We start from the raw sequence: 24,108 nt of genomic DNA on the forward strand, positions 1-24,108 counted from the left end.
CTTTTCCCCTTCCACAGGGCCCAATAAATTCGGTCTGTTCAAGGATCTTAATTCATTTGTTCGCTTACATTAAAGAGACATTATGCTAGGAATGACAACACGATCCAGGGCAAGGATAAACCACCACCTGAAGGGGGTAATGACTATACCAACACAAACTCAGGATGACCTTTTTTCACATTCTTGAAGATCTTTGGCCAGAAGGAAACCGAGTCAAACACAAGCACCCTTTTGGGACCCTGAGGTTAGACACTACCTTTAGACCACCTTCCACATGTAATCCAACACAATCTAAAGGTTCACACAGAGACATTCTATTAGGCCGTGTATAGGGATTTTGTGAAGCTGTCTGATCATACCTACTCAAAACTTCCCTCTGATCCACTCCCTGGTTATCAGTTGGAACTTGTCAAATTGGTTGAAGCTGCTTGGAAGGATGGGGTACTTAGAGAAAAGTGATTTTTATTACCAGCAATTTACAGCACCCCCTACCTTTACCACCTTCCGAAGGTGCATAAAGCCCTAATTGATCCTCCGGGCAGACCAATTGTGGCTTGCACCAACAGCTTCACCAGTGGTCTATCGGTCTACACAGATTTTCTGCTTCGGGCGATAGTCATGTAATTGAAGTTTTAAAAGAATACTCTTGGCAGGAAGGATATTTGTGGGCATCTTTAGACGTTGCTTCATTATATACGTCTATACCTCATGAGGTTGGCCTTGCTGCTGTCCAATACTTTTTTTTTACAAAGAATGGAGAGATGAACTCCCTACAATCCAAGTTTATTTAAAAAAAAAAAAAAAAAAAAAAAAAGCATAGATTTTGGCCTCCGGCATAATTCTTTTTTTTTAGATCAGTTCTACCTCCAGTGCAAAAGGGACAGCCATAAGAAACCAATTTTGCTCCAGCATACGCCAACCTGACCATGGGCTACTGGGAGGAGTGGCATGTCTGGGCCAACAATTCCTACTCTGAGCACAGTAATTTACGGATAATATATTGACGATGTCTTGCTCATTTGGAGTGATGGCCAGAACCAGTTTTCTTCTTTTGTTACCCTTTTTTGTTCTTTTGTTACACCAAGGCCCTGGGACTTTCCTTCACACGTGTTGGATCCTACGGAGATGGTGTTTTTGGATTTGGTTTTGTCCTATGACCAGGGTATCATCATTACTTGTAATCACACCAAACCTAAAAGCGGTAACTCCTATCTGCATTATGACAGCTGTCATCACCCGACTTGGAAAAATAACATCCCCAATGGGCAGTTTCATAGACTAAAGAGAAATTGCACAAGGGTTGAAGATTATAATCTATAGGTGAACACATGCAGAAAAGGTTCATAGAAAGGGTTACCCCAATGACCTAGTCAGATGCTTTTCTTTCCCACATTCACAAGTCTAAGGATTTGGGTGACACTGTCAGATTAGTTTCTACAGTCAATACCAAATATAGGACCATTTCCAAAATCATTCATAAACACTATTTTAAAACTGGACCAACGCCCGGCTCACTGTTTACCTCCTAAACCACTAATTACATTTAGGAAAGCATGCACCGTAAAAAAACATTACTGCCCCTAGCAAGTTGGGAAAACCCCATAACAGACCCCTTTCTGGACATTAGAACTTTGAGGAAAGAACAGGAATTTTCCAGTGTCACAAAAGAGGTTGTCTTGCATGTCAATTCATCACTCATGGGTGCTCCAAGATAGTTACAAATAAAAGGTACTTTCCCAATTGAGCAGTCCAGCACTTGCTCTACAGAAGTTGATTATGTTCTGCGGTGCCCATGCAACTTACTATACGTACCCTTCGCACGAGAGTAGGCGATCAAAAAGGACTTAGACAAGCATAGCATCCCACACCATTTTCTACAAGTACACAATAAAGATTGTCACTTGGAAGTCTTTGCAATTGAGTATTCCTAAGGGTACCCTAGCTGAGAATGAAAGGTTTTCTCTCTTTTGCAAGAGAAAACCTTTTGGATTTGTGATGGGTTCTCACACTGGAGGGGCCTCAATGACAAATTGGAAATTCACATCCTCATGTGACTCCCTTCACTTTATTCAATTTTAGACCAACAGCAAATACTGGATGAGTAGTACACATGGGTATGACGACTTGATAGCTGCTTTCATTTGCATAATGTCGTATCCTATTTACTAAAAAAGGTACACCTTCCAGTACGTAGCCCCTTTCATTTCAGCAATATAGATTCTGTATTTGTCCTATGTGTGAACCAGTTCTTCCACTTGTGGTACAGTTTGCATGCATGAACACATGCACGCAAAGATAATATACATTTTCGTTTGTTCATTAATATATTTTTTATCATTGATTTTCTTAATTGTCCTATATTTTTTCAATATATTATATATCCTAGATTGTAAGCTCTAATGAGCAGGGCTCTCTGATCCCCCTCTGTATTGAAATGGTACCGTCTGCTCTAATGTTGTAAAGCGCTGCGTAAACGGTCGGCGCTATATAAATCCTGTATAATAATTATATATATTCTAATTTTTTGTATTTGGTGCATCAGTCTGTTACACATAAATTTTTATAAATCAATGTTTATTACCCCCTCTTCATTGAGTTTAAACAGGGGCTGTATGTGAATGTCCTTGCTGTTTTTTTCCTCCATTGCTTTGACAAAGCGCAGGCGTGCGAAACATGTCAGCTACTGCAACCCTTCGGCTTGCGGTCCACTTCCATTGATCAGGTTCCTGTTCCCAGGTAAGCGCTGATATCACATACGCATCCTCGCACACGCCCAGTTCCTTCTGAAACTTTGGCCTCTCTCTGGGCTCTATCGCAGTGACAGATGTCCATACGCCATCTGAGCTAGAAGCCGTGCTTGGGGGACTACAGAAGTGAGCTCCGACCACCACTCTGGCTGGTGGGAGCTTTCTTCGCTTCTCCATCGGCCCTGTGACAGCAGGCAGAGTTCACCGTCACCCCACTTTTTCAGATTGGAGCCAGAGAATTCTTTATACACCTCAGGATGACTTCCTTCCACCAGTTAATGGCGAATCTCCAGAGAGCAGTTAACTCCTCCCTGCCAGGAATATTTGGTGGCACCGTGTTTAAACTTTTTATTTTTTTTTATTTTACTTTTTCTAGTGCATAGTTAAAAATTTACACTACTGTCTACACTCATACTCATAGCCCTATGGACATTGTTGGGCTTTAACTTAAGTCCAATAAGTGTTTAATTGAATCCAAGGTGTACATAATTTTATATACGAATAAATATATGGACATAGGTGATCTAGAAAAAGTTTGGGACTTTAAATCAGGCACACAGACATGTGCCTCCATCCCTATTGCATTGTGGAAAGGAAAAGTGTTGAGACTTTAAATTGGTGTGTGCCCAACGATTACTGCAGCGAACATAACCTTTTCCTAGAGAAATAACCCGGATGGTCAATTGACCATCGGGGCTCTCCACAGATTAGTCTCCCCCTGTTGTGGTAAATTGTAACTCATCGTGCATTGGTATGGCCCCCTCAGTTCCAGTGGTGTAAAATTATGGGGAGTTCTTTGGCTATCAGTGCCTGGCACCGACGATGGTAGCCGTTTTTGTGAGTAACTCCAATCAACCTTTTACTTTTGCCCTCATTTGGGCTAAAATTCCTATTTCATGATTTAGATATGGTGTCATTTACGTATACTTACATACTCTTTATAGACCAGACTGATTACGCTTGGTTCGCGAAACGCTTTGAGAACATTGTGCTGCAACCCATTTGGTTTTTAATACTTTATGTACGTTAATGCTCCTGCTCCGATTCTCACATGTATTTTTGCTGTAGAGGCCGATTCTATGTAATGCTTTAATCAGGTTTTAATGTGGTTACTATTGTTGATAGACTTTCATTAAAGATTGACTTTCATGTGCCTCTACCTTTGCATTATGGGTCAGTGTATTCATACATGGGTTATGTGCGCTGCATCAATCTTTGAGCACACACCTCACATATATGGAAATATTTTTTTTACTTTTTTCCCCATAGAGCGCTGCCTTTGTTTTTGTATGGTCACTTCAGTGACCATAAACTTATATAATCAGAAACTTTCAGCAGACTGAACAAAAAAATAGCTCTGATCAGCAGCTAACAAGCGAGTGATCAGAGTTATTCAGCTAAAATGACACCCCCCACCTGTACTGCCTACAATGCCCGCTCCCTCCTCTTCCACTCCCACCGGCAATTGTAGAGTTAAATTTTTTTTTTTTCCTAAATGATACAATATCATTCTCCCCCCAGGATGGAGAGCGGGGTGGGCGTTTTACTAAACATGTTTACCAGCCCCCTTTCTTTTCCTAGGTGAAAATTGTAAGCATTTGGTACCGATTGCTCATACGTTCAGCATAAAAAACTTAGAAATCATAGTCCATAGATAGTGTGGAGAGATATTTATGAAGAAAATGGGGGGTTCCAGCAATTGATGCTGCAATCGCCTCAGTAAGCAGTCTCACGTGTCCGGTGGATAATGCACTGACGTTAAAGGATCCAACAGATAAAAATTTAGAACTTCTTTCTAAAAACAAGGCCTTTTGCAAGTTCAGTAGTGCAGCCGGTTCTTGCTGCAATTGGTGTATCTCAGTCCATTAAGGAACAGTTTGTGGAGATACCTGAAATTCTGCCTGATCAGCAGGCCCGGCAATGGGCTGGTGTATCTGACGCACTGTCTCACAGTAGATGCTATGAAAGACTATTTAAGGCTTATGCTTGGACTAGTGCATTCTCGCAGAGTTCTGTGGCTGAAAAATTCATCACCCGAAGCACTGTGTAAAAAGCTCTTAGCTAGTTTTTCCCCTTCATGGTGTACGGCTATTTAGAGACGATCTGGATAAGTACATCCAAAGGACCTCTAATGGGAAAAGCTCTTACCAGTAAAGAAGAGGTTCAAACATTTCTCCTTTAATCGTGCTGCCTCTCCTATGCCAGGGGCATCTGCCTCTAGGCAGTCTCAATGGCCTGAACCGTCGGGTTCAAGGGAAAGTCCCCAAGGCCAGCACCAAGGTCAGAAGAGATCTTTGGACAGAAAGCCCACAAATTCAGAATGCTAAAGCCTTCTCATGAAGGGGCAACCCCGCTCGTTCGGGTGGGGGGAAAGGTCAAGACAGATGGATTTCTGCAGTTTTTTTTCTATAGGTTATGACTAGAGTTCTCAGCGTTTCAGTCTCCTAGTTTTTTCTAAGGGAAAATGTTCCCAAGGATCCAGAGAAAAAAAAAAAAAAAAAAGTCTCTGGCCTCTGGATCATCTATTATCCCAGTCGGTGGTAGAGGTTCCCTAAGTGGAACAGGGCATAGGGTTTGGCTCAAACCTTTTACGTTTCCGGAACCAAACGGAGAGCCAAGACCCATTCTAGATCTCGAAGATCTAAATCGGCACTTAAACATCCGATCCTTTCATAATCTGATCGGTTGTGTCCATCCTTGGCTTTAATCAATGTCAAAAATGCATATCCATGGGTTAATGCATGGAAAGGAAACGCATGCAAACGCTGTGAAGGTTTTAAGGAACCTAAAGAACAAACAGGGGCTGAGATGTGAGAAGCAGCTGCACCAATTGGTTCCAATGATTCACCCTGGCTTGCCACATCTGGTATTTCAGGAGAGGGTGACAGTGTGGAGGCGCGACTGGCCTGGGGTGGATTTTTTAGTACCTTTTTGTGGTGTCTTGCACTATTTGCCGAGCAATAGTCTAGCAATACAATACCGCTATAAAGTTCAGCTTGGTGCTGAGAAAAAAAAATGTATTTGCTGTACTGGAAATGCCTGCATGCATCCCTTAAGTGCCCCAGCGCTCCTGTGTCAGACTTCCATCTCTTCAGTTGCATCTGATAGAGATCTTCTGTTAACGAGGAGCGTCTGTTTTAAATGCCTCCAGCGGGAGCTCTACTCAGCGTCCCCAGCGCCGTGCCTAAGCCACGCCCCCTCACCATTAACCTGCCCTCCCCTCTTGTTTCAAATTAACAGCAGTCCATGCACGCAGACCCATTGAAGGGGAGGACAAGGGGAGGCTGGGGAGTAATAAAGCCAAGGCTGTGTGGGGAATATATACAACACAAGGAAGTCACCGCCGCACCCCCCCCGGCTGCTGAGACCAGGCACATGCTGTTTTAGCTGGACACTGAGCTGACTGAGAAGCAACCTACCAAGGTATGTGCATTTACTCCCATATGTGGACTTTTTACAGTTCCTAGGCTTCTTACCCTCGCTGCAGGATACTGCTGTAACAGACAAACTTCAGCCATCACAGCGGGCTGTGTTAGCAAACCTTCAAGGACCGGGTCCCTTTTTATCAGGGTTCCACTCCTTTGGACCTGTAATTGCACCCCGCCAGGAAAAACTTTAGATAATGTAGGTATGACCAAAAAACCCTGGGTCCCAGGGTCCAGCCCTGCAAGGAGAGGCGTTACAGGCAAAACCTTGTCCTTCATATACAAGGCCCGGGTACCATCCATCTTGGCCTCAGTGGCATTTTGGATGGATCTGGTCTATGGAGGCTGTTTTAATCCAGCAAGGATCCCTCCAGTGGAGCTCTTCAGAGCACATCTTCACTCGTGACCAACACCTCGTGACACTGGCGAAAAAAAACCGAGGTACTCCTGGTAGGAGGGGTTATATAAGGAGTGAACTTCCTGTATTGCGTATACCAGTGGCCACCACCTGAAGGTGCCTATATACCCACATAGTGATTACTATGGGGCTTTGTGTCCTGTGATGTGCGATAAAGAAATATCGTTTTGATAAACATTTGCGCAAATACTGCAGGGTATTTGAAAGCATATGATCTCTAGAATATAAATGGGAGTATTTCACAAATTCAGAAAGCTGCAATGGAAAAAATGAAAACCTTCCGATTTTTAGAGAAATTTTGACATTTACATTTTTGCGCCTGTTTCAACATTTAGCAAAAAGGCACAATTTAAAAAGTTAAATATTTATTCTCTCAATACAGGTTAAGCTTTTATATTTAGTAGGAATATTGTAAAATTTGTGTTTTTATATGTGAATAAAGTTTTTATTGGATTGTGAGCAAATGCATTGTTTTGATAACATGACAAATATTGTGGGACCTAAAAAATCAGTAGCACTTTTATTCTACTGGTCATGTGCCTTCAGAAAATATATAGTTGGGGGGGTCTTTTATAAACTTTGAAAGGTATAAGTGAAAAATAAAAGCAAAAAGGAAAAAATTGCAAAAATGGTCCCCCCCCCCAGGGTAAAAATGGAGTGCAGGACATATCTATATCAATCAAAAGAGTGGATTTTCATGGGTCTTGAAAAGTAAACGCACAATGGTTTAATTTGATGTTTCGATGAGGTATAAGCGTATGTCTTCTTCAGCCTGTGCCTAGTCAAAACGTTGAATTAAACCACCATTGTGCATTCATCTTTCAAGACCCATGAATGCTGCTCTCTTCTGGTTTATATGCACTAGTCTTTGCTGTGCACCCGGGCCCATCCCCCCCAATTTGTGTGTGGTGGCATATTATTACAGTGGTGTAGTGGTTAGCACTCTCGCCTACCAGTAAAAAGGGGTCGCTGGTTCGAATCCCAACGGCGACACTACCTGGAGTTTGCCTGTTCTCCCTGTGCGGGTTTCCTCTGAGTACTCCGGTTTCCTCCCACAATTCAAAGACATGCAGGTAGGTTAATTGGCCCCTGTCCAAAATTGGCCCTAGTATATGAATGGGGACCTTGGATTGTGGACTCCTTGAGGGTAGGGACAAATGTGAGTGTGCAATGTACAGGATAGGGATGATTGTAGACACTCTCGTTGAGCTGGTGTCTTTATTCAACCTTACTATGAAAAAATTATATTATATATACACACATACATACACACACACACACATAATATATATATATATATATATATATATATATATATATATATATATATATATATATATATATATATATATATATATATATATATATATATATTACACAGATTATACACAGTATATACTAATTTAAGATGACAAAGTCCTTTTATCACGATTCTCACTGGAGTTGATACTTTTTTCAGCAAGATCCAAAGAGACAATGCACCATAGTGCTTGCATAGAAATCCCCCTTTTTTGAAGCAATGAGACTAGATTTCCTGCCTTTCTAGAGAGGCAGGAGATATGTTGCCATTGTCTCAAAAAAATTGAGTTTTATATTCAAGTAGTATGTGAAAAGAGAGCCAGTAAGAATTTGACATAAGCTGTGCATACTACCATGTTTCTCTTTAGTGTTCCTCTGTTGTACTTCAGACAGGTGCCATGGGATACTGATACAGGTGATGTAACCCTGGCTACAGAAGTGGTCTCTTTGAAAGCAATATTGTGAACATAATTCTCTGGTCTATTGACCGTGATAGAAAGCAAAATGCATAACAAGGACTGGAGGAAAAGATTTAACCTTCACATACGGAAAGGCATTCACAGGCATTTCACAGTAAGCTGTGAAAATGTGGAATAGACTGCCTCAAGAACTGGTTCTGGCCAGCTCAGTAAATGGTTTAAAATAAAGAAAAAAAAAATAGGAGCTGGATGCATTTGTAAAATGCACAAACTATAACTGGATATTAACAGTTAGAGGTAATGTCAGGGAAGATGATCCACGGAATGTCCGATTGTCTCATGGGAGATCAGGAAGGAATTTCCCCCACTGGAGCGAATTGGATTACGCATTGTTTGTTGCCTTCCTCTGGATCAATTGTGTAAATAAGGTATATTGAGGTTGTGTGCGTGCGCAAATTTTTATTTTCTTATATTGGTTGATGATGGACCAGTATTTCTTTTCAACTTAATTATACGACAAAGCACATTGCCCAAGATTTTATTTTTTTACCTGAAAAGAGTTCCGGTGCCATGTGTATAGGAGTTCCAACAATGCTGCCAGACATCATAGCCTCTGGCTTGCAGAAACCCAAGTCTGTGATTTTTGCTCTGTTCTTTTTGTCAAGCTACAAAAGGCAAAAAACAAAAAAAAAAAACAAAAAAAAAAATAAACACACATTTAGCACCCTATAGTTTAACAAAGTTTAAAAACAGGGAAATTATTGGGTCAATTACTACTGACATTTTTATAAAATACTTGACAGCAGTGATCCCATGTAGTCCCAGGCATGTAGTCGGTCTGGGATGTAGGGGTAAATTTCAAGTGAATGTAAACCTCTCCTATACCCAGTGAAGTGAACAGCCTCAAATGTTACAAAGAGATGAAACACATCTCCTTACATAAGTTTTACATGTACTGTATAGCTGCTGTCTTCAGCTTTCTATATTTAGAATTCTTACATTGTGTTAGTTTTTTTTTTTATACAAAACTTTATTGGGTACACAATTTTTACTTCCTCATTCAGCAGTAAGAGTGAAAGTCTTGGCATACACTGTGTGACAGCTGATTGGAGGAAAGGCACCCACACCACCCCCCCCCTCCACATAGGCAGAGCAACAAAGATACTTTCAGAGCCATGCTGTGACAAGACAAACTGCCAATTTATGTCACCCACCCCACCCACGCCATTTGCCCCGGGGGGGGGGGGGGGGGCGCGTCCCGACGCCATTTGCCCCGGGGGGGGGGGGCACGCGTCCCGACGCCATTTGCCCCGGGGGGGGGGGCGCGTCCCGACGCCATTTGCCCCGGGGGCAAATGGCATAATTGAGTCCCACGATATATGAAAAAGATCTCTCTCTCAAAATAAGTGTTTTTTGTATATATTTTTTTATTATAGCAAAAAGTTAAAATTTCTCTTCAAAATTGTAGTTTTGTTTTTATTGAAAAACTCCATTTGCCCCGGGGGGGGGGGGGGGGGGGGGAGCGCCCCGACTCCATTTACCGGGGGGGCGCGCGTCCCAACGCCATTTACCGGGGGGGGACGCATAATGGAGTCCCACGGTATATGAAAAAGATCCCTCTCTCTCAAAATAAATGTGTTTTTTGTATATTTTTTGGGATAGCAAAAAATAAAAATTTCTCTTCAAAATTGTAGTTTTGTTTTTATCGAAAAAAAATGTAAAACCTGCAGAGTTGATCAAATACCACCAGAAGAAAGCTGTATGTGGGGAAAAAAAGGGGTGTCAGTTTTGTTTGGGTACAGCGTTGTATGACCGCAGAATTGTCAGTTAAAGTGACGCAGTGCCGTATTGCAAAAATAAAAAAATAGCCTGGTCGTTAAGGGGGTAAATCCTTCCGGGGCTGAATGGTTAAAATAATAAAAAAAAAGAAAAAAAGGTATTTTTGCATTGATACATGTTCCCCAGGGTAGTACCTGGGTCCCCATACACTTTTTATGGCAATAACTAATATAAGCATTTAAAATTAGGACTATTGATTTTTCATGTTCATGTCCCATAAAGGAATTGGGTTTGCATGTTCACTAGAACTTTTTGCCTGTTCGAGGTGTTCTGGTGCGAACGGAACCAGGGGGTGTTTGGCCCATCCCTATTCTTTAGCTAACTGCAGTGAACTTGCATGGCAATTCTTTAAACCTTAACAGCTCCTGACGAGGCGTCTGAGATGGGTGCAGTTCCATCTTTGGTAAATTTTTGTATCTTTTGCTACAGTATTCTGAATGATAAGCAAAGCTTTGGTGATCTTTTTGTAGCCTTCACCTTTCCAGTGTAAAGAAATGATATTTCTTTGAGGCCTTGTGACATTTTTCTTTCATGTGGTGTCATTGCTGACAACATGAAAAGGCCTTTTATAATCAGCTGTCTGGACACCCATTTTATGCATAGACTCACCTGTAGTTGAATTCTTGTTAATTAGAATTTTGTCTAAAATTTAGCTTTGCTCCTAATAGACCTTACTCACGATCCAAAAATCAGATGACAGATCGTTCGACTTTTTTGCTTAATAGGTCGCAAGTAGAAATCGAATAGGTTACTAAAGTCAGGAAAATTCTCAGAAAAAATAAAAAATAAAAAAATAAAAAATAAAAAAATCGGAAGGGATGTCATGTGTTGTAATGTATTTGTATTGTATTTTCAGACAACTGTGCCGACTAAACGCAAATCGTATGATCTGGTATCGGTATGAGGAACATTTTTGTGCTGGTCAGATCGAATAATAAATCGGATGAATTATGATCAGCTCTCGAAAGCTGAAAAATTTTCGGATCATTGTGTAGGGGCCATAAGACTTTCATTGGGGTGTATTCATGTATTCATTTTTGCAACAAAATGAATTTGTTAGGAAAAATACTTTGTGCAAATGAACAAATCTTGGTTTCAATCAATGGCCCACATTTGTGGGAGTATTTTGTAGTATAGTGTTCCATATAAAATGTTTATTCTGAAAGAAAAGTAAAGGTTTTATGACACATCTGTTGGGGTGCACTATAGTATATAACACAGAGTGACTTGAAAAAGTATTCGCACTCCTTGACATTTTCCACATCTTGTCATATTACAACCAAAAAACGCAACAATTGTGAAGTGGAAGGAAAATGATAAATGGTTTAACATTTTTTTATAAACAAATATCTGAAAAGTGTGGCGTGCATTTGTATTCAGTCCCCTTTACCCAGATACCCCTAACTGAAATCTAGTGGAACCAATTGCCTTCAGAAGTTGCATAATTAGTAAATAGAGTCCACCTGTGTGTAATTTAATTTAAGTATTAATACAGCTTTTCTGTAAAGCCCTCAGATTTGTTATAGCCGGTTCACACAGGGGCGACTCAGATTTCAGGTCGCCCCAAATCACGCTACATGTAAAAATCAATGTAAGTGAATGAGAGCCATCTTAATGCAGACTACTGAAGTCGCTCCGACTTCAGAAAAGGTTCCTGTTCTACTTGTATCCGACTGCTGGGCGACCTGTACGTCACCTCCAAGTCAGATCTCCGTCTATATTGATGTGACTCTCACAGAATCATCAACTCTCAAGGGGGAACTCCACGCCAAATTTATAAAAAAAAAAATCTGGCGTGGGTTCCCCCTCCAGGAGCATACCAGGTTCTTAGGTCTGGTATGGATTTTAAGGGGAACCCCCATGCCGAAAAAAACTGCGTGGGTCCCCCCCCAGAGCCACACCAGACTCTTATCTGAGCACGAAGCCTGGCAGGTCAGGAAGAGGGTGGGGACGAGCAAGCTCCCCCGTCCCCCTGGACCGTACCAGGCCACGTGCCCTCAACATGGGGGGGTTGGTGCTTTGGGGAAGGGGGGCGTCCTGCGGCCTCCCCCCACCAGACCTAAATCCAATTGAGAAACCGTGGCAAGACATGGAAATTGCTGTTCACAGACGCTCTCCATCCAATCTGACAGAGATTAAGCCATTTTGCAAAGATGAATGGGCAAAAATATCACTCTAGATGTGCAAAGCTGGTAGAGACATACCCAAAAAGTCTTACAACTGTAACTGCAGCGAAAAGTGGTTCTACATCTGTTGACTCAGGGGGGCTGAATACAAATGCACACCATACTTTTCAAATATTTGTAAAAAAAAAAAGGTAGAAAACCATTTATCATTTTCCTTCCACTTCACAATTATGTGCCATTATGTTGTTCTATCACATAAAATAGATTAACGTTTAGGTCTATAACATGACAAAATGTGGAAAATTTCAAAGGGGTATGACTTTTTTCAAGGCACTGTATGTATACACACACACATTATATTTACCTGCTCCGTGTAATTGTTTTGCTGCGCGTGTCCATTCACGCACTGCATGGCCTGGCCCAGTCTGCTGCTGTCTCCTCACTGGCTGTGACTGACAGTAGCGGGAGCCAATGGCTTCTGCTGTCTCAACCAATGAGGGAGAGACCTGGGACAGTCTGGGGCTGAATCAAGATGGGGCTCTGGTGGGTATTGGAGGGGCTGCTGCACACAGGTTTTTTTTACCTTCATGCATAGAATGAGTGCCGACTCAGAAGTGCAGATCATCAAAAGTGGGATTTTTGGAAGAAAACATTTAGTAGAATGCATGATCACTGCAACAATGTATCTGCGGGCATGTGTTTTTGATCACCAACCTTGAAAACCCATAATGATCATGCACACTGGGGAATTTGCAGATCAACCTTACATTTTCTTAGTGGAGTCTGGCATATACACAAGCACTAGCCCATGCGCATCATAGGAGAAGATCCTGCTCATAATCCTCTTGATTTGGATTTGATTTATGTATTGCCTAATGGTCACTCTGCTGGCCGTAGTGTTCTGGTGAGTGCAGTGTTTATGCACGTGGTGGAGCACATATAAAGAGGATTCTGGCACTTTAGCACTTTTGAAAAACACTGGTTTGGCAATACATCATTGCACACTTGGACTTAGTACACATTATATATTTGCATATGGTTTGTACATTTATAGATTTTTTTTTCTTGTTTTTTTATTCAAAGGTTTGTGTCTACCATTATTACTCATTATCTAGTGTCACTTTGCATTTAAAGGGGCAAACAGATTTTATCCAAGTACCAAGTCCTTTGTGTCTAATCTGAGGCTGTGAAAATCATGGCAATATATAGTAAAAATTGCCCCGTGAAAAAGTTGAAGTCTCAGTATATACATTATACTGTCCCACAGAGCTCCATGGGCATCCATTTCTTCCCAACAAGTCCTTTGTCTTTGCAAGAAAACTGGTCTTTTTAGATGTGGCACCATCAGATCTACATCTGTACACTGATCGCTCTTGTGAGATATTTCCTTTGGCAATGACCAATTTCATAGGTTCCAGGTACTATCAGCCTAGGTAATCTACCCAATTCTCAACATGTGGTATGTACACTGCTGATAAAAGCTGAAACATGCCTTTCTACCCATAGAAGGATGCAATCTAAGGCCTGCACTCAGGGCCGCACTGGCCTACCGGGAGATTTCCCGGTAGGCCGCTTGCCCTGGGGCCACTTTGCGGCTGCACTGCTCCTCTTCTTCTCCTGTGCATTATAGCGCTGGCTGAGTGTGTTCGGCGGCCGTGCTATAACTCGGCCCCGCCCCCCTAGACCTGCTTGTGTGATAGTAGATAGAATCAATATTCCGCCTATCACAAAAGCACGTCTAGGGGGGCGGGGCTGTGTTACAGCACGGCCGCCAAACACAGATTCAGCCAGCGCTATGATACACAGTAAGAGATGCCACCCTGTGTGCCTGGATAGGAGAAGCAGGACATACTGTATAGAGGAGATGAGCTTTCTATATTCCTCCATGCAGTCGCTGCTACTCCTCCTATCCAATCCAACCTCTTTTACTCCTCCCCCCAGTTCTCGTGCTCCCTGCCCTCCCCCCCCCAGTACGTGCTCTCCAGCCCCCCCCCCCCCGTGCGTGCTCTCCAGCCACCCCCCCCCCCCCCCACAGTGCTCTCCAGCCACCCCCCCCCCCACAGTGCTCTCCAGCCACCCCCCCCCCCCCACAGTGCTCTCCAGCCCTGTTCTTTTTGGCTCCCCCCAGCACTCTCCGCTCCCCACCCCTGTACTCTCTACTCCCCCTGTATTTTGCCCTCACCCATGTGCTCTCCAACCCTGCCAGTCCTCTCCGCCCCCCATAGTGCTCTCCAGTCCCCCGTGCTTTCCACCCCTGCTCTTTCTGGCCCCCACTGATGCTCTCAAGCTCCGCCCATTTCTCTCCACTCCCCCTGCTCTTTGTACCCCCCAATGCTCTCCAGCCCTGTTTTTCTTCCCCCCAATAGTCTCAAGCTCCCCCCAGTGCTCTCAAGCCCCCCCCCCCCATGCTCTTTGCCACCCCACACTGCTCTCAGTCTCCCGTGCTCTCCACCCGTTCTTTTTGACCCCCACCATTGCTCTCAAGTTCCCCCTCAGCACTTTCCGTTCCCCACCCCTGTACTCTCTACTCCCCCTGCATTTTGCCCCCACCCATGTGCTCTCCAACCCCGCCAGTGCTCTCCGTCCTCCATAGTGCTCGCCAGTCCCCCATGCTTTCCACCCCTGTTCTTTCTGGCCCCCACTGGTACTCTCAAGCTCCCTCCATTGCTCTCCACTCCCCCCTGCTCTTTGTACCCCCAGTGCTCTCCAGCCCAGTTTTTTTTGCCCCGCAGTACTCTCAAGCTCCCCCCCTGTGCTCTTCGCTACCCCACACTCTTAGCCCCCCCCAATGCTCTCAGCCTCCCGTACTCTCCACCCCTTTTATTTTTGCCTCCCCTCATTGCTCTCAAGTCCCCCCTCCTAGCACTCCCCACTCCTGTGATCTCCACTCCCCACTGCTCTTTGCCCCCACCCATGTGCTCTCCAACCCCACCAGTACTCTCTGCTCCCCCTTCTCTCCAGCTCCCACCCAGTGCTCTCCACTTCCCCAGGACCAGAGGACAGGCTGACTGGGGCTGGAAAATGAGGACTGCTGAAGGTGCAGGTGGCCAGGGACCACTCCATCTCACAGCAAACAGATCCTCTGGAAGGAGCACCGTCCCCATCCAAAACGAGAACAGACCCTGCCTGCTGCTGGCCATCATGGATATCCTGCTGACATGCAAGGTATCGTACAGGGCATCAACAGCACACCTTCCCATAGACAGGGACTGCAGACTGGGACATGCGGCACAGGAGAGGCCACATTTGATGGGCACAGTGAGGCCGCATTGCACTCTTGTATCATGTCTGCAGTCACTGACCATCTCCGATATTATGTCTGCAGTCTGACCATCTCCTGCATCATGTCTGTAGTCTCTGAGGGAGTCTGGAGAGGAGTCAGGATGGGGGTCGTGGGAGAAGTCAGACTTTTGTGGACTGTGAAGAGGAGACTATAGGATAAAACCAGCGCCAACCAAGCTGGAGCCGACTGCACAGTGCCCCTGAGAGGTCGTCGGTGACAGCACCACCAGGCCATTCTGAAGAGGGGGGGGGGTCACTGATGTAAGGGGGGAATGAATATGATAATGGTACTGATATAAAGGGTTTCCCCTTTATATCAGTAACCCACTCCCCCTTACCTTAGTGTATTCTTTATGCGGAAAGGTGGTTCCCCCCCCACGTTCCGAGTTCCTGGGGTCCCCCTTGATGATTGACCACTTTTAACTGGAATATATATATATATATATATCCATGATATATATATATATATATATATATATATATATATATATATATATATATATATATATATATATATATATATATATATATCCCTATGCGATTTCATATCTGTCTTATCTATATATAATACACTCTTCAAATGTGCTTTAAAATGTGTGGTTTTACCTTTTATGAACAAGAAAATAATGACGTTATGCTGTTGCGCTGGTATAATAATGCTGTGGGGCTGTTATGAAATTCTTTCCAGGGCTGGATTTTATTCCCAGTCTGGCCCTGTCTGCACTGCAGCCCGACTGAGCTCCACCTTGGTGATTCACATTAAGCTACTGTGTGTATTATGTTTATGTTCAACCCAGCTGGCTGAATGAAAAACAAAAACTGACCGCTCAGGTCAGAGCCACTGTACCAACAATCTGATGTTAGATTAGCGACCCTTGCTTTCCTGTTGTGACAGGAAGGCGGCCCCCTTCCAGAACACACTGGTTGGGATCCGATCGGCAGACCTCCTTTGGTCATGCCCCTTTGACAGAAGCAGGCTGAACAGCTGGCTTCAGATCGGACCGTCCACAGTACACACTGGTTGAATGTTGACCGATGCCACCAGACATTCAGCCCATGTGTACAGGGCTTTAGTGGGTGCTTGGTGAGACTGTCCAGTGAAGCAGGGGAGAGACTGAACTGACATTGCAGGACATTTTCATAGTCATTCCAAAAAACGCAATTGCCCACCAAGGCCACCTTAGAAACCTAGTGCAGTTATGGCCAGATGAAGCAGGGGAATGCATAAACTTTGGTATGGACTTTAAAGCAAGTGAATCCTCTTATATGCTGCAGCAGCTAATAGACACGTGGAAATTAGGCCACAAAGACATGCAAAGAGAACATACGCTTTATACAGGTTATACATACATTTTTAGATGTGCATTTGGCCTTCAAACGTCAAACAGTGTACACAGATTATAGTAAATGTCCTTTAGTATCAACATGGGTATTATTACTTAATCTCACCAGAACATTCTTCAACTTGATGTCTCTGTGGACCAGGCCCTGACTATGCAGAAAACGGATGCCTTCCACCACATCTAAACCAATTTGTAACCGATCTTCCAAAGACAGGCCAGCCTAGGAGACAATGGACAGTGGATAAGTTGCTTGTACAGTCACAGTATTTTTTTCTCCAATAAACCTACAATATATGCAACCATTTTTAAAAACATGAAAGTGCTCTGTTAATGCTATGCAAAATGTAAAGCTAGAATGACTACCGAGGTGTCTTGAATAAAATAAAAAATAAAAATGTCTAAAAATCCGATATTAAAGCTTTTTGTAAGATAGGTCCCTCAAAGTCGCTTCTCTTTGCCACTGACTGGCTGCAGTGCTCAGATGTCATTGTGTAAAAACAGTTCTGGATTGTACGAGGGGGTGACAAGGGCCACCCCGAATACCAGGAGCGTGGATAGCCATTGTTACTCTCCAACAAATGTGAAATGAGGCAAGTATTGTGATTATTCTTCTTCTCCTAGACATAGTTAAAGAAGAGTGTTTGGGACTTTAAAACAAGAGGCAGGTCTCCATCCCTATTAAATGCTGAAAAGGGGTTTTGGGACTTTGAATGAGGTGAGGCCAAAGAATCAGTGACTGTAGTAAAAAAAAAAAATAGTTAACATAAAACAAAATGTTGGATAACCATCACATAATGTATACCCAATGATACATTGTGAACAAGGCAACAACCCATACATGATGCAGGGCAATGATCCTTAATAGATAAAATACACGTAATCACAAAACTGCTGGATAAAACCATACTGGTATAAAAACTCATTAGAGAAATTATTATTTTGGTGTATGTCATGTGGATTACACTCCATTGGGGATGAATGATTATTTCTCTTCCCCCTTATGCATACCCGCCCTTTTAACAATGCACACTATACTTGATTGATCGATCTATATTTTATAGATTTTGGTGCAAACTGCCCCTAAAGTGTGTTCGATACACAACGCGTCGGACATGTACCAAAATAGCCATTTCTCTAATAAGGTTTTTTATACCAGTATGGTTTTATCCAGCAGTTTTGTGATTATGTGCATTTTAGAATGGTTTTATCTATTAAGGATCATTGCCCTGCGTCATATGAGTTGTTACCTTGTTCACAATCTATCATTTTGTATACATTATGTGACTGTTAACCGACATTTGTTTTGTTACAATCTATTTTCTTTTACCAATAAAAAAAAAAAAAAATTTTTTTTTTTTTTACAACAGTGACTGATCCTTTGGCCCCACCTACCCACCGCAAAGTCTTTCAAAGTCCCAAAAACCCTCTTTTCATCTTCCTAGACATAATGCACATTTAACATACACCTGTAGTTCAGCCTTAAGCTAAGGACATTGTATAACCAAAGTCACAGAACTGATAAGGCCCCAATCTTAAACTTAGAGGAAAGATCTTCCTTAAGTGGAAACTACAAATGCATAAAATGCCTATCATCCTGACAGTGCAGCAAGCCAAAAGGGCCACTGCCTATACTCAAAGGCTGTATTTATACATTTGTGTGCTTACCTGATCAATTCCAAAGGCAATACACAAAAACAGATGTCAATGTGCATGGACACGATGCACACTGACGCGCGTTAATATGCAGTGTAAAATGCATTGTAACAAGTGTAAAAGTTCAGAAATTTGCATCAGAAAAAACATGCACTGACAACTGTTTTGACGCATTCCCATCAACATAACACGCATTAGGCAAAAAAAGGAACCAAAAAGACAGAATGAATCCAAAAATGTGTCAGGGCCCAATCAAGCTAGACAAAGCAGAATTACAGGCAACATTAAAAGTTACATAAAGTATATGGTTTAGTCTCAGCGGAGCATAGCGCTAATGCCGCATATTTTGTAAGCTCCGTAACCGTTTTAATACCCGTCGATCCTGGCAGTAAATACTTTTTTTTTTTTTTAAAGAGTAAGGTGTTCAGAAAAAGGTGTCAGTTACTTAGGGTGCTTACACTGGTCAGATTTGAATTTATATGCATTAAATGTGTGTGGGGGGGGGGGGGACCCACACCATACATACAGACCTAGCTGGCATTGATACAATGGTGGGGCTGTCTCCCGCAGACTACACCTAGAGCTGAGCGATTAAAAACCACGATAGCTCAGTTCTTGTAACTGTCAGTAACTGCTCTGTGCTCTGCCCCTTCAGCACTCACTAGAATGCCATACTTGCTCAGGCTTTCAGCAGCACAGAGGCTGACCTAGCTGCCAGTTAGGTTTCTGGGCAGATCCCCGCATTGTCAGGACCCCTAAAGAGGCTGGACCAGCTATGATGCAAGTCAGCTGGCGGCTGAATCTGAGTCACAGGAGGGTGGAACTAAGTGCACGCCTGTCACCCACAGAAGATGTACGGTCAAAAGGGCTTTAGACATACTTTAAACTTTTTTAGTTTTTTTGTGGGATGGGGGGGTGTAGCTGCAACCGCTCAAAAATAGGATTTTTAAAGCAGCTTACCTGTAAAATCCTTTTCTTGGAGTACATCATAGGACACAGAGTCTCAAGTAATTACTTGGTGGGTTACAGGCCTACCTTCAGGTGTTGACACTGGTATAACAAATACAGGAAGTTGACTCCCCTATATAACCCCTCCTCCTTCCAGGAGTACCTCAGTTTTTGTAGCCAAGCAATATAAGCAATATACTCTCACCCCATAAAACAGAGGGGCGGGAGCTCTGTGTCCTATGATGTACTCCAAGAAAAGGATTTTACAGGTAAGCAGTTTTAAAAATCCTATTTTCTTTATCATACATCATGGGACACAGAGTCTCAAGTAATTACTTGGTGGGATGTCCCATAGCAATGCTACTTGAGGGGAGGGAGACACAACCCGTAGGGTAACCCTCAGACCTGGACGACTTATACTGCTGCCTGCAGCACACTGCGCCCGAAGGCGATATCCTCATTCCATCTTACATCTACTTGATAACATTTTGCAAATGTATGTACTGAAGACCAAGTTGCGGCCTTGCAGATCTGAGACATGGAGGCCTGGTGACGCACTGCCCAAGAGGCACCAACCGCTCTGGTGGAGTGTGCCTGTACTTGAAAAGGGGGAATCTTTCCCTTTAAACCATAAGTTTGAATTATAACTTGCCGAATCCACTTTGAGACAGCGGATTTCGACGCTGCCTGTCCCTTCTTAGGACCCTCTGGCAGAATGAATGAGACTTCAGTCTTACGAATCTGAGCAAATTTCTTCAAAAAGATTCTCACTGCTCTCACTACATCAAGACAATGTAGAGATTCTTCTTCCCTGGAACCTGGTCTGGCAGGACAATATCTTCATTCATATGACCTGAAAACCAGGGTATCTGGCGCTACCTATGATTAGAAAAAAAGTTATGGAGTAGAAATACAGAGTGAATATTTGTATAAACCCTAAAGATATCTGAGATATAGAGCATATTTTATGAGATCGCTGGTATCTTGTTCCCACACTAATGGAAAAATTTGCCTCCATCAGGGACAAAAGGTTCAGTAATCCCAGACCCGCTGGGTGCAAAAAAAGTGTGAATTAACCAATGTGATCCCCTATGCGATTTTGACCATTGGTTAATTCACACAGAGTTTTTTGCACCCAGCGGTTGGATTCACACCAGGAAACATAAGCTTTCCAGACTCTTATATAGCTCTTGAAGCTGGCTTCCTAGCATTAATCAAAGTAGAGATAACTGACCTGGAAAGCCCAAGTTTCTTCAGAATGTGGGTCTCAATAGCCAAGCCGTTAAATTTAGCGTTTGTAAAGTAGGATGGAATATAGGCCCCTGCGGTAGCAGGTCTGGCCTTAGTGGAAGGGGCCAAGGACCCTCCACTGTCATCTTTACGATCTCCGCGAACCATGACCTTCTGGGCCATACTGGTGCTATCAGAATTACCAACTTTCTTTCCAGCTTGATCCTGGAAAGAAGCCGAGGCAGCAACCAGTTTGGGGGAAAAAGCATAGATCAGTGAGAACTGATCCCAGGGGGTCACCAACGCATCTGTTTCCGTACGCGAGTGGGTCCCTTGTCCTGGACACAAAGTTGACTAGCTTTGTGTTGTATCTGGACGCTAGAAGGTCTACGTCCAGAATCCCCCATTTTTGGCAAACATCTCGAAACACTTCGGGATGAAGAGACCATTCCCCTGGGAATAGTTGCTGGCAACTTAGATAGTCTGCCTGCCAATTTTCTACCCCCGGAATGAAAACTGCCGATAGGCAGGGGACATTCTCTTCCGCCCAGGTTAGAATCTGGTTCACCTCTCTTTGAGCCGAGAGACTTCTGGTGCCCCCTTGGTGATTGATATATATGCCACGGCATTGTCGGACTGAAACCTGACAGGAAACCTACCTTCCAGATAATTGGTCTGAAGGTTTTTCCCTTTAGCAACTTCCGGGATAGTAACCACCAACTGAGGCTCTGGGGCACTCTTGGGGACAGCCGCATTGGCAAATCCAAAGTTTGATTCTTCTTGAAAGTCTCAAATTGAATTGAGCATAGGGAACTGCTTCAAATGAAGCTACCATCTTTCCCAACGATCTCAAAGGCAAATTGAAGGATTTTTTCTTGACCGGATCATCCCCACTAGCTCCTGCATGGAGCTGATCTTTGCCGGAGGCAACACCACCCACTTCTGGGCTGTATCTATGATCATGCCTAGATACTCCAGCCTCTTTAGTGGCTTCAAGGAGGACTTTTTTAGGTTGAGAATTCAACCCAAACTTTCCAGGTAACTGCTTGAAACGGCTACACCCCGTCTTAAGTGAGCCACTGACCGGTCTATTAACAATAGATTGTCTAAGTAAGCCACGACAGTTATGCCTTGTGCCCTTAACCTGGCTAGAGGTGGGGAAAGTACCTTTGTGAATACCCGAGGTGTTGTAGCAAGGCCGAAGGGCAGGGCTACAAACTGAAAATGCTTATTTTCTACCTTGCAACGCAGAAACCTCTGGTAAAGAGGGAATATAGGGGCATGCAGATATGCATCTCTGATGTCGATGGATGCCAGAAGTTCCCCTCCTTGTAGGATAGATACGACTGACTTGATTGACTCCATGCGAAAGGAGCAGATCCTCAGGAACTGATTTTGATTCCATAGATCTAGAATGGGTCGGATATCTCCATTCGGCTTTGGCACCGTAAATATGTTTGGGTAAAAACACAAACCCTGCTCTTCTTTGGGGATCTGCATGATCACCCCTTGAGCCAATAATCAGTCCAACGCTTGCAACAGGGATTGCTTTTTGGCTGGATCACTCGGAACGTTTGATCTGACAAAACGGGCCGGTGGAAATTCTCGAAATTCTAGCTTGTATCCTAGAGACACAGTGGAGAGGGTCCATCTGTCCTGAATTTCCCTCTGCCAGACTTCTGAGAACTTCAGAAGTCTTCCCCCCACCTTGGTGAGGGGGGATGCCTCTTCATGATGAGGCCTTGGTATCCTGCTTTGCAGACTTGCGGCCCCAGGTCCTCCTCTGTGCCTGGGTCTGACCCTGAGATCTTCCCATGGGGTCCGACGGCAAAGGCCGTCGCCCCTGCCTAGAGGAGGATGCCCTTGGCGCTGGTCAAAAAGTATTTTTAAACGAAGGACGTTTATATTTTCTTTTGACTGGTAAAAGAGTACTCTTTCCGCTGGAAATAGCTTGGATAAATACATTCAGACTATCTCCAAAAAGGCGTTCTCCCTTAAAGGGTAACCCAGTTAGAAGATATTTACAAGGCGTTTCAGCTGACCAACCCTTTAACCAAACGTGTACAAGTGCCAGACGTGATGCCTGGTGAAAGTCCTTTATAGCATCTATGGCAAAGCATAATGCTTTAGGTAGCTCGGCCAACTCCTGAGCTTGTTGCGCAGGGAGCTCTTTGAGGGCATCTGTAAACTGGTCCTTTAAGGACTGACCGATGTCTATGGCTGCTATCGCAGGCTGAGTTACGGTCCCTGCTAAGGAAAAGGAGGTTTTTAACAGACCTTCCAACTTTTTATCTGTTGGATCCTTAAGCATATGTGCATTGTAACACTGGACAAGCTAAATTTTTATTCAGATTCAAGATTAGAGAATCTTTTAGGAGGGGAGAAATGCTTATCCGGATGATCCCAGTCGGAATAAATACGCTTTTCAAGTAATACGTGTACTGGAAACGCATGTAGAGGCTGAAAAGGTTTTAAGGATCCTAAAGAGGATACCGGACCTTCAGCTGCCTCCGTTAGGGGTAACATGAAAGTAGAGCAAACCATCTCTGTATGGCTCTGTACTTCAGTTTGTGAAGGTGAATTTCCAAGTACTGTTTCCTCTGCAGAGGAATAACCGGCTTGTTTTTCTTCTCGATCTGCGGGAAAGACCTCGTCATGTCCCCATAGTTCTTTAGGACCCTCCACTGACTGTAAACGGTCTAAGGTGGGGGAGGGGGATCTAGGACGTTTCCCATCTACCTGGATGGATGATGTGATTAAAGTCACTAATCTTCCTTCTAAGCCCTGCAGGGCAGAGGAAAGCGCTTCTTCAGGTCACAAACGGGCTGAAGTGTGTGAAGCAGTTGCACCACCGCTAGCTTCCAATGACTCACCCTGGCTTGCCATGTCTGATCTCTTTGAAGTGGAAGACAGTATGGAGGCATGACTGGGGTTACCAGTGCCTGAGCGCGACACCTTAGGTACCTTTACGGTAGGTCTGGAAGACATAATGCCAAGTACAAAAGCAGAGGCACACACAATATCTGCTAAATAATTCTAGCCAAACAATGCATGCTAACAGTTATTTTCCTGTATTGGGAATGCCTGCTTTACACCCTTACGTGCCCCGTGCTAGATGCCTTAGTCCTCTCTTCAGTAAAATCTGGCTGTAAAGGCTGAGTTTTCTTGTGGCAGAGAGTGCTTTAATGTGTGAGCCTCAGGTGGACCAGATTGGCGTCCACAGCACTTCCCTCAGTAATCAACGCTGTATGGAAAGACACTGTCTCATACCTAGCGTCATGTGACCTATGGTCACACCCCTCTGCATCCTCCAGCAACCCCCCATTCAGTTTGAATATACTTAGCTCTAACCTCTATTATGCAGACCTGAAGGGAGAGG

General features: G+C 43.7%; 1 protein-coding gene across 1 annotated transcript in view; it reads right to left on the bottom strand.

Annotated features, from left to right (window-relative positions):
* DSTYK (dual serine/threonine and tyrosine protein kinase) overlaps positions 1-24,108 on the bottom strand; it is a 504,571-nt gene that overhangs the window by 10,106 nt on the left and 470,357 nt on the right. The window contains exons 10-11 of the mRNA XM_077481291.1: positions 17,005-17,118; positions 8,859-8,973 (exon numbers count right to left, since the gene is read on the bottom strand). Coding sequence (XP_077337417.1) covers positions 8,859-8,973; positions 17,005-17,118 — 229 coding nt within the window. The remainder of the gene's footprint in view (positions 1-8,858; positions 8,974-17,004; positions 17,119-24,108) is intronic.

The sequence above is a fragment of the Lithobates pipiens genome, unplaced genomic scaffold (genome assembly GCF_037356315.1).
Source record: "Lithobates pipiens isolate NorthernLeopardFrog02 unplaced genomic scaffold, aLitPip1_a1.2 Scaffold_16, whole genome shotgun sequence".
Lineage (NCBI taxonomy): Eukaryota > Metazoa > Chordata > Amphibia > Anura > Ranidae > Lithobates > Lithobates pipiens.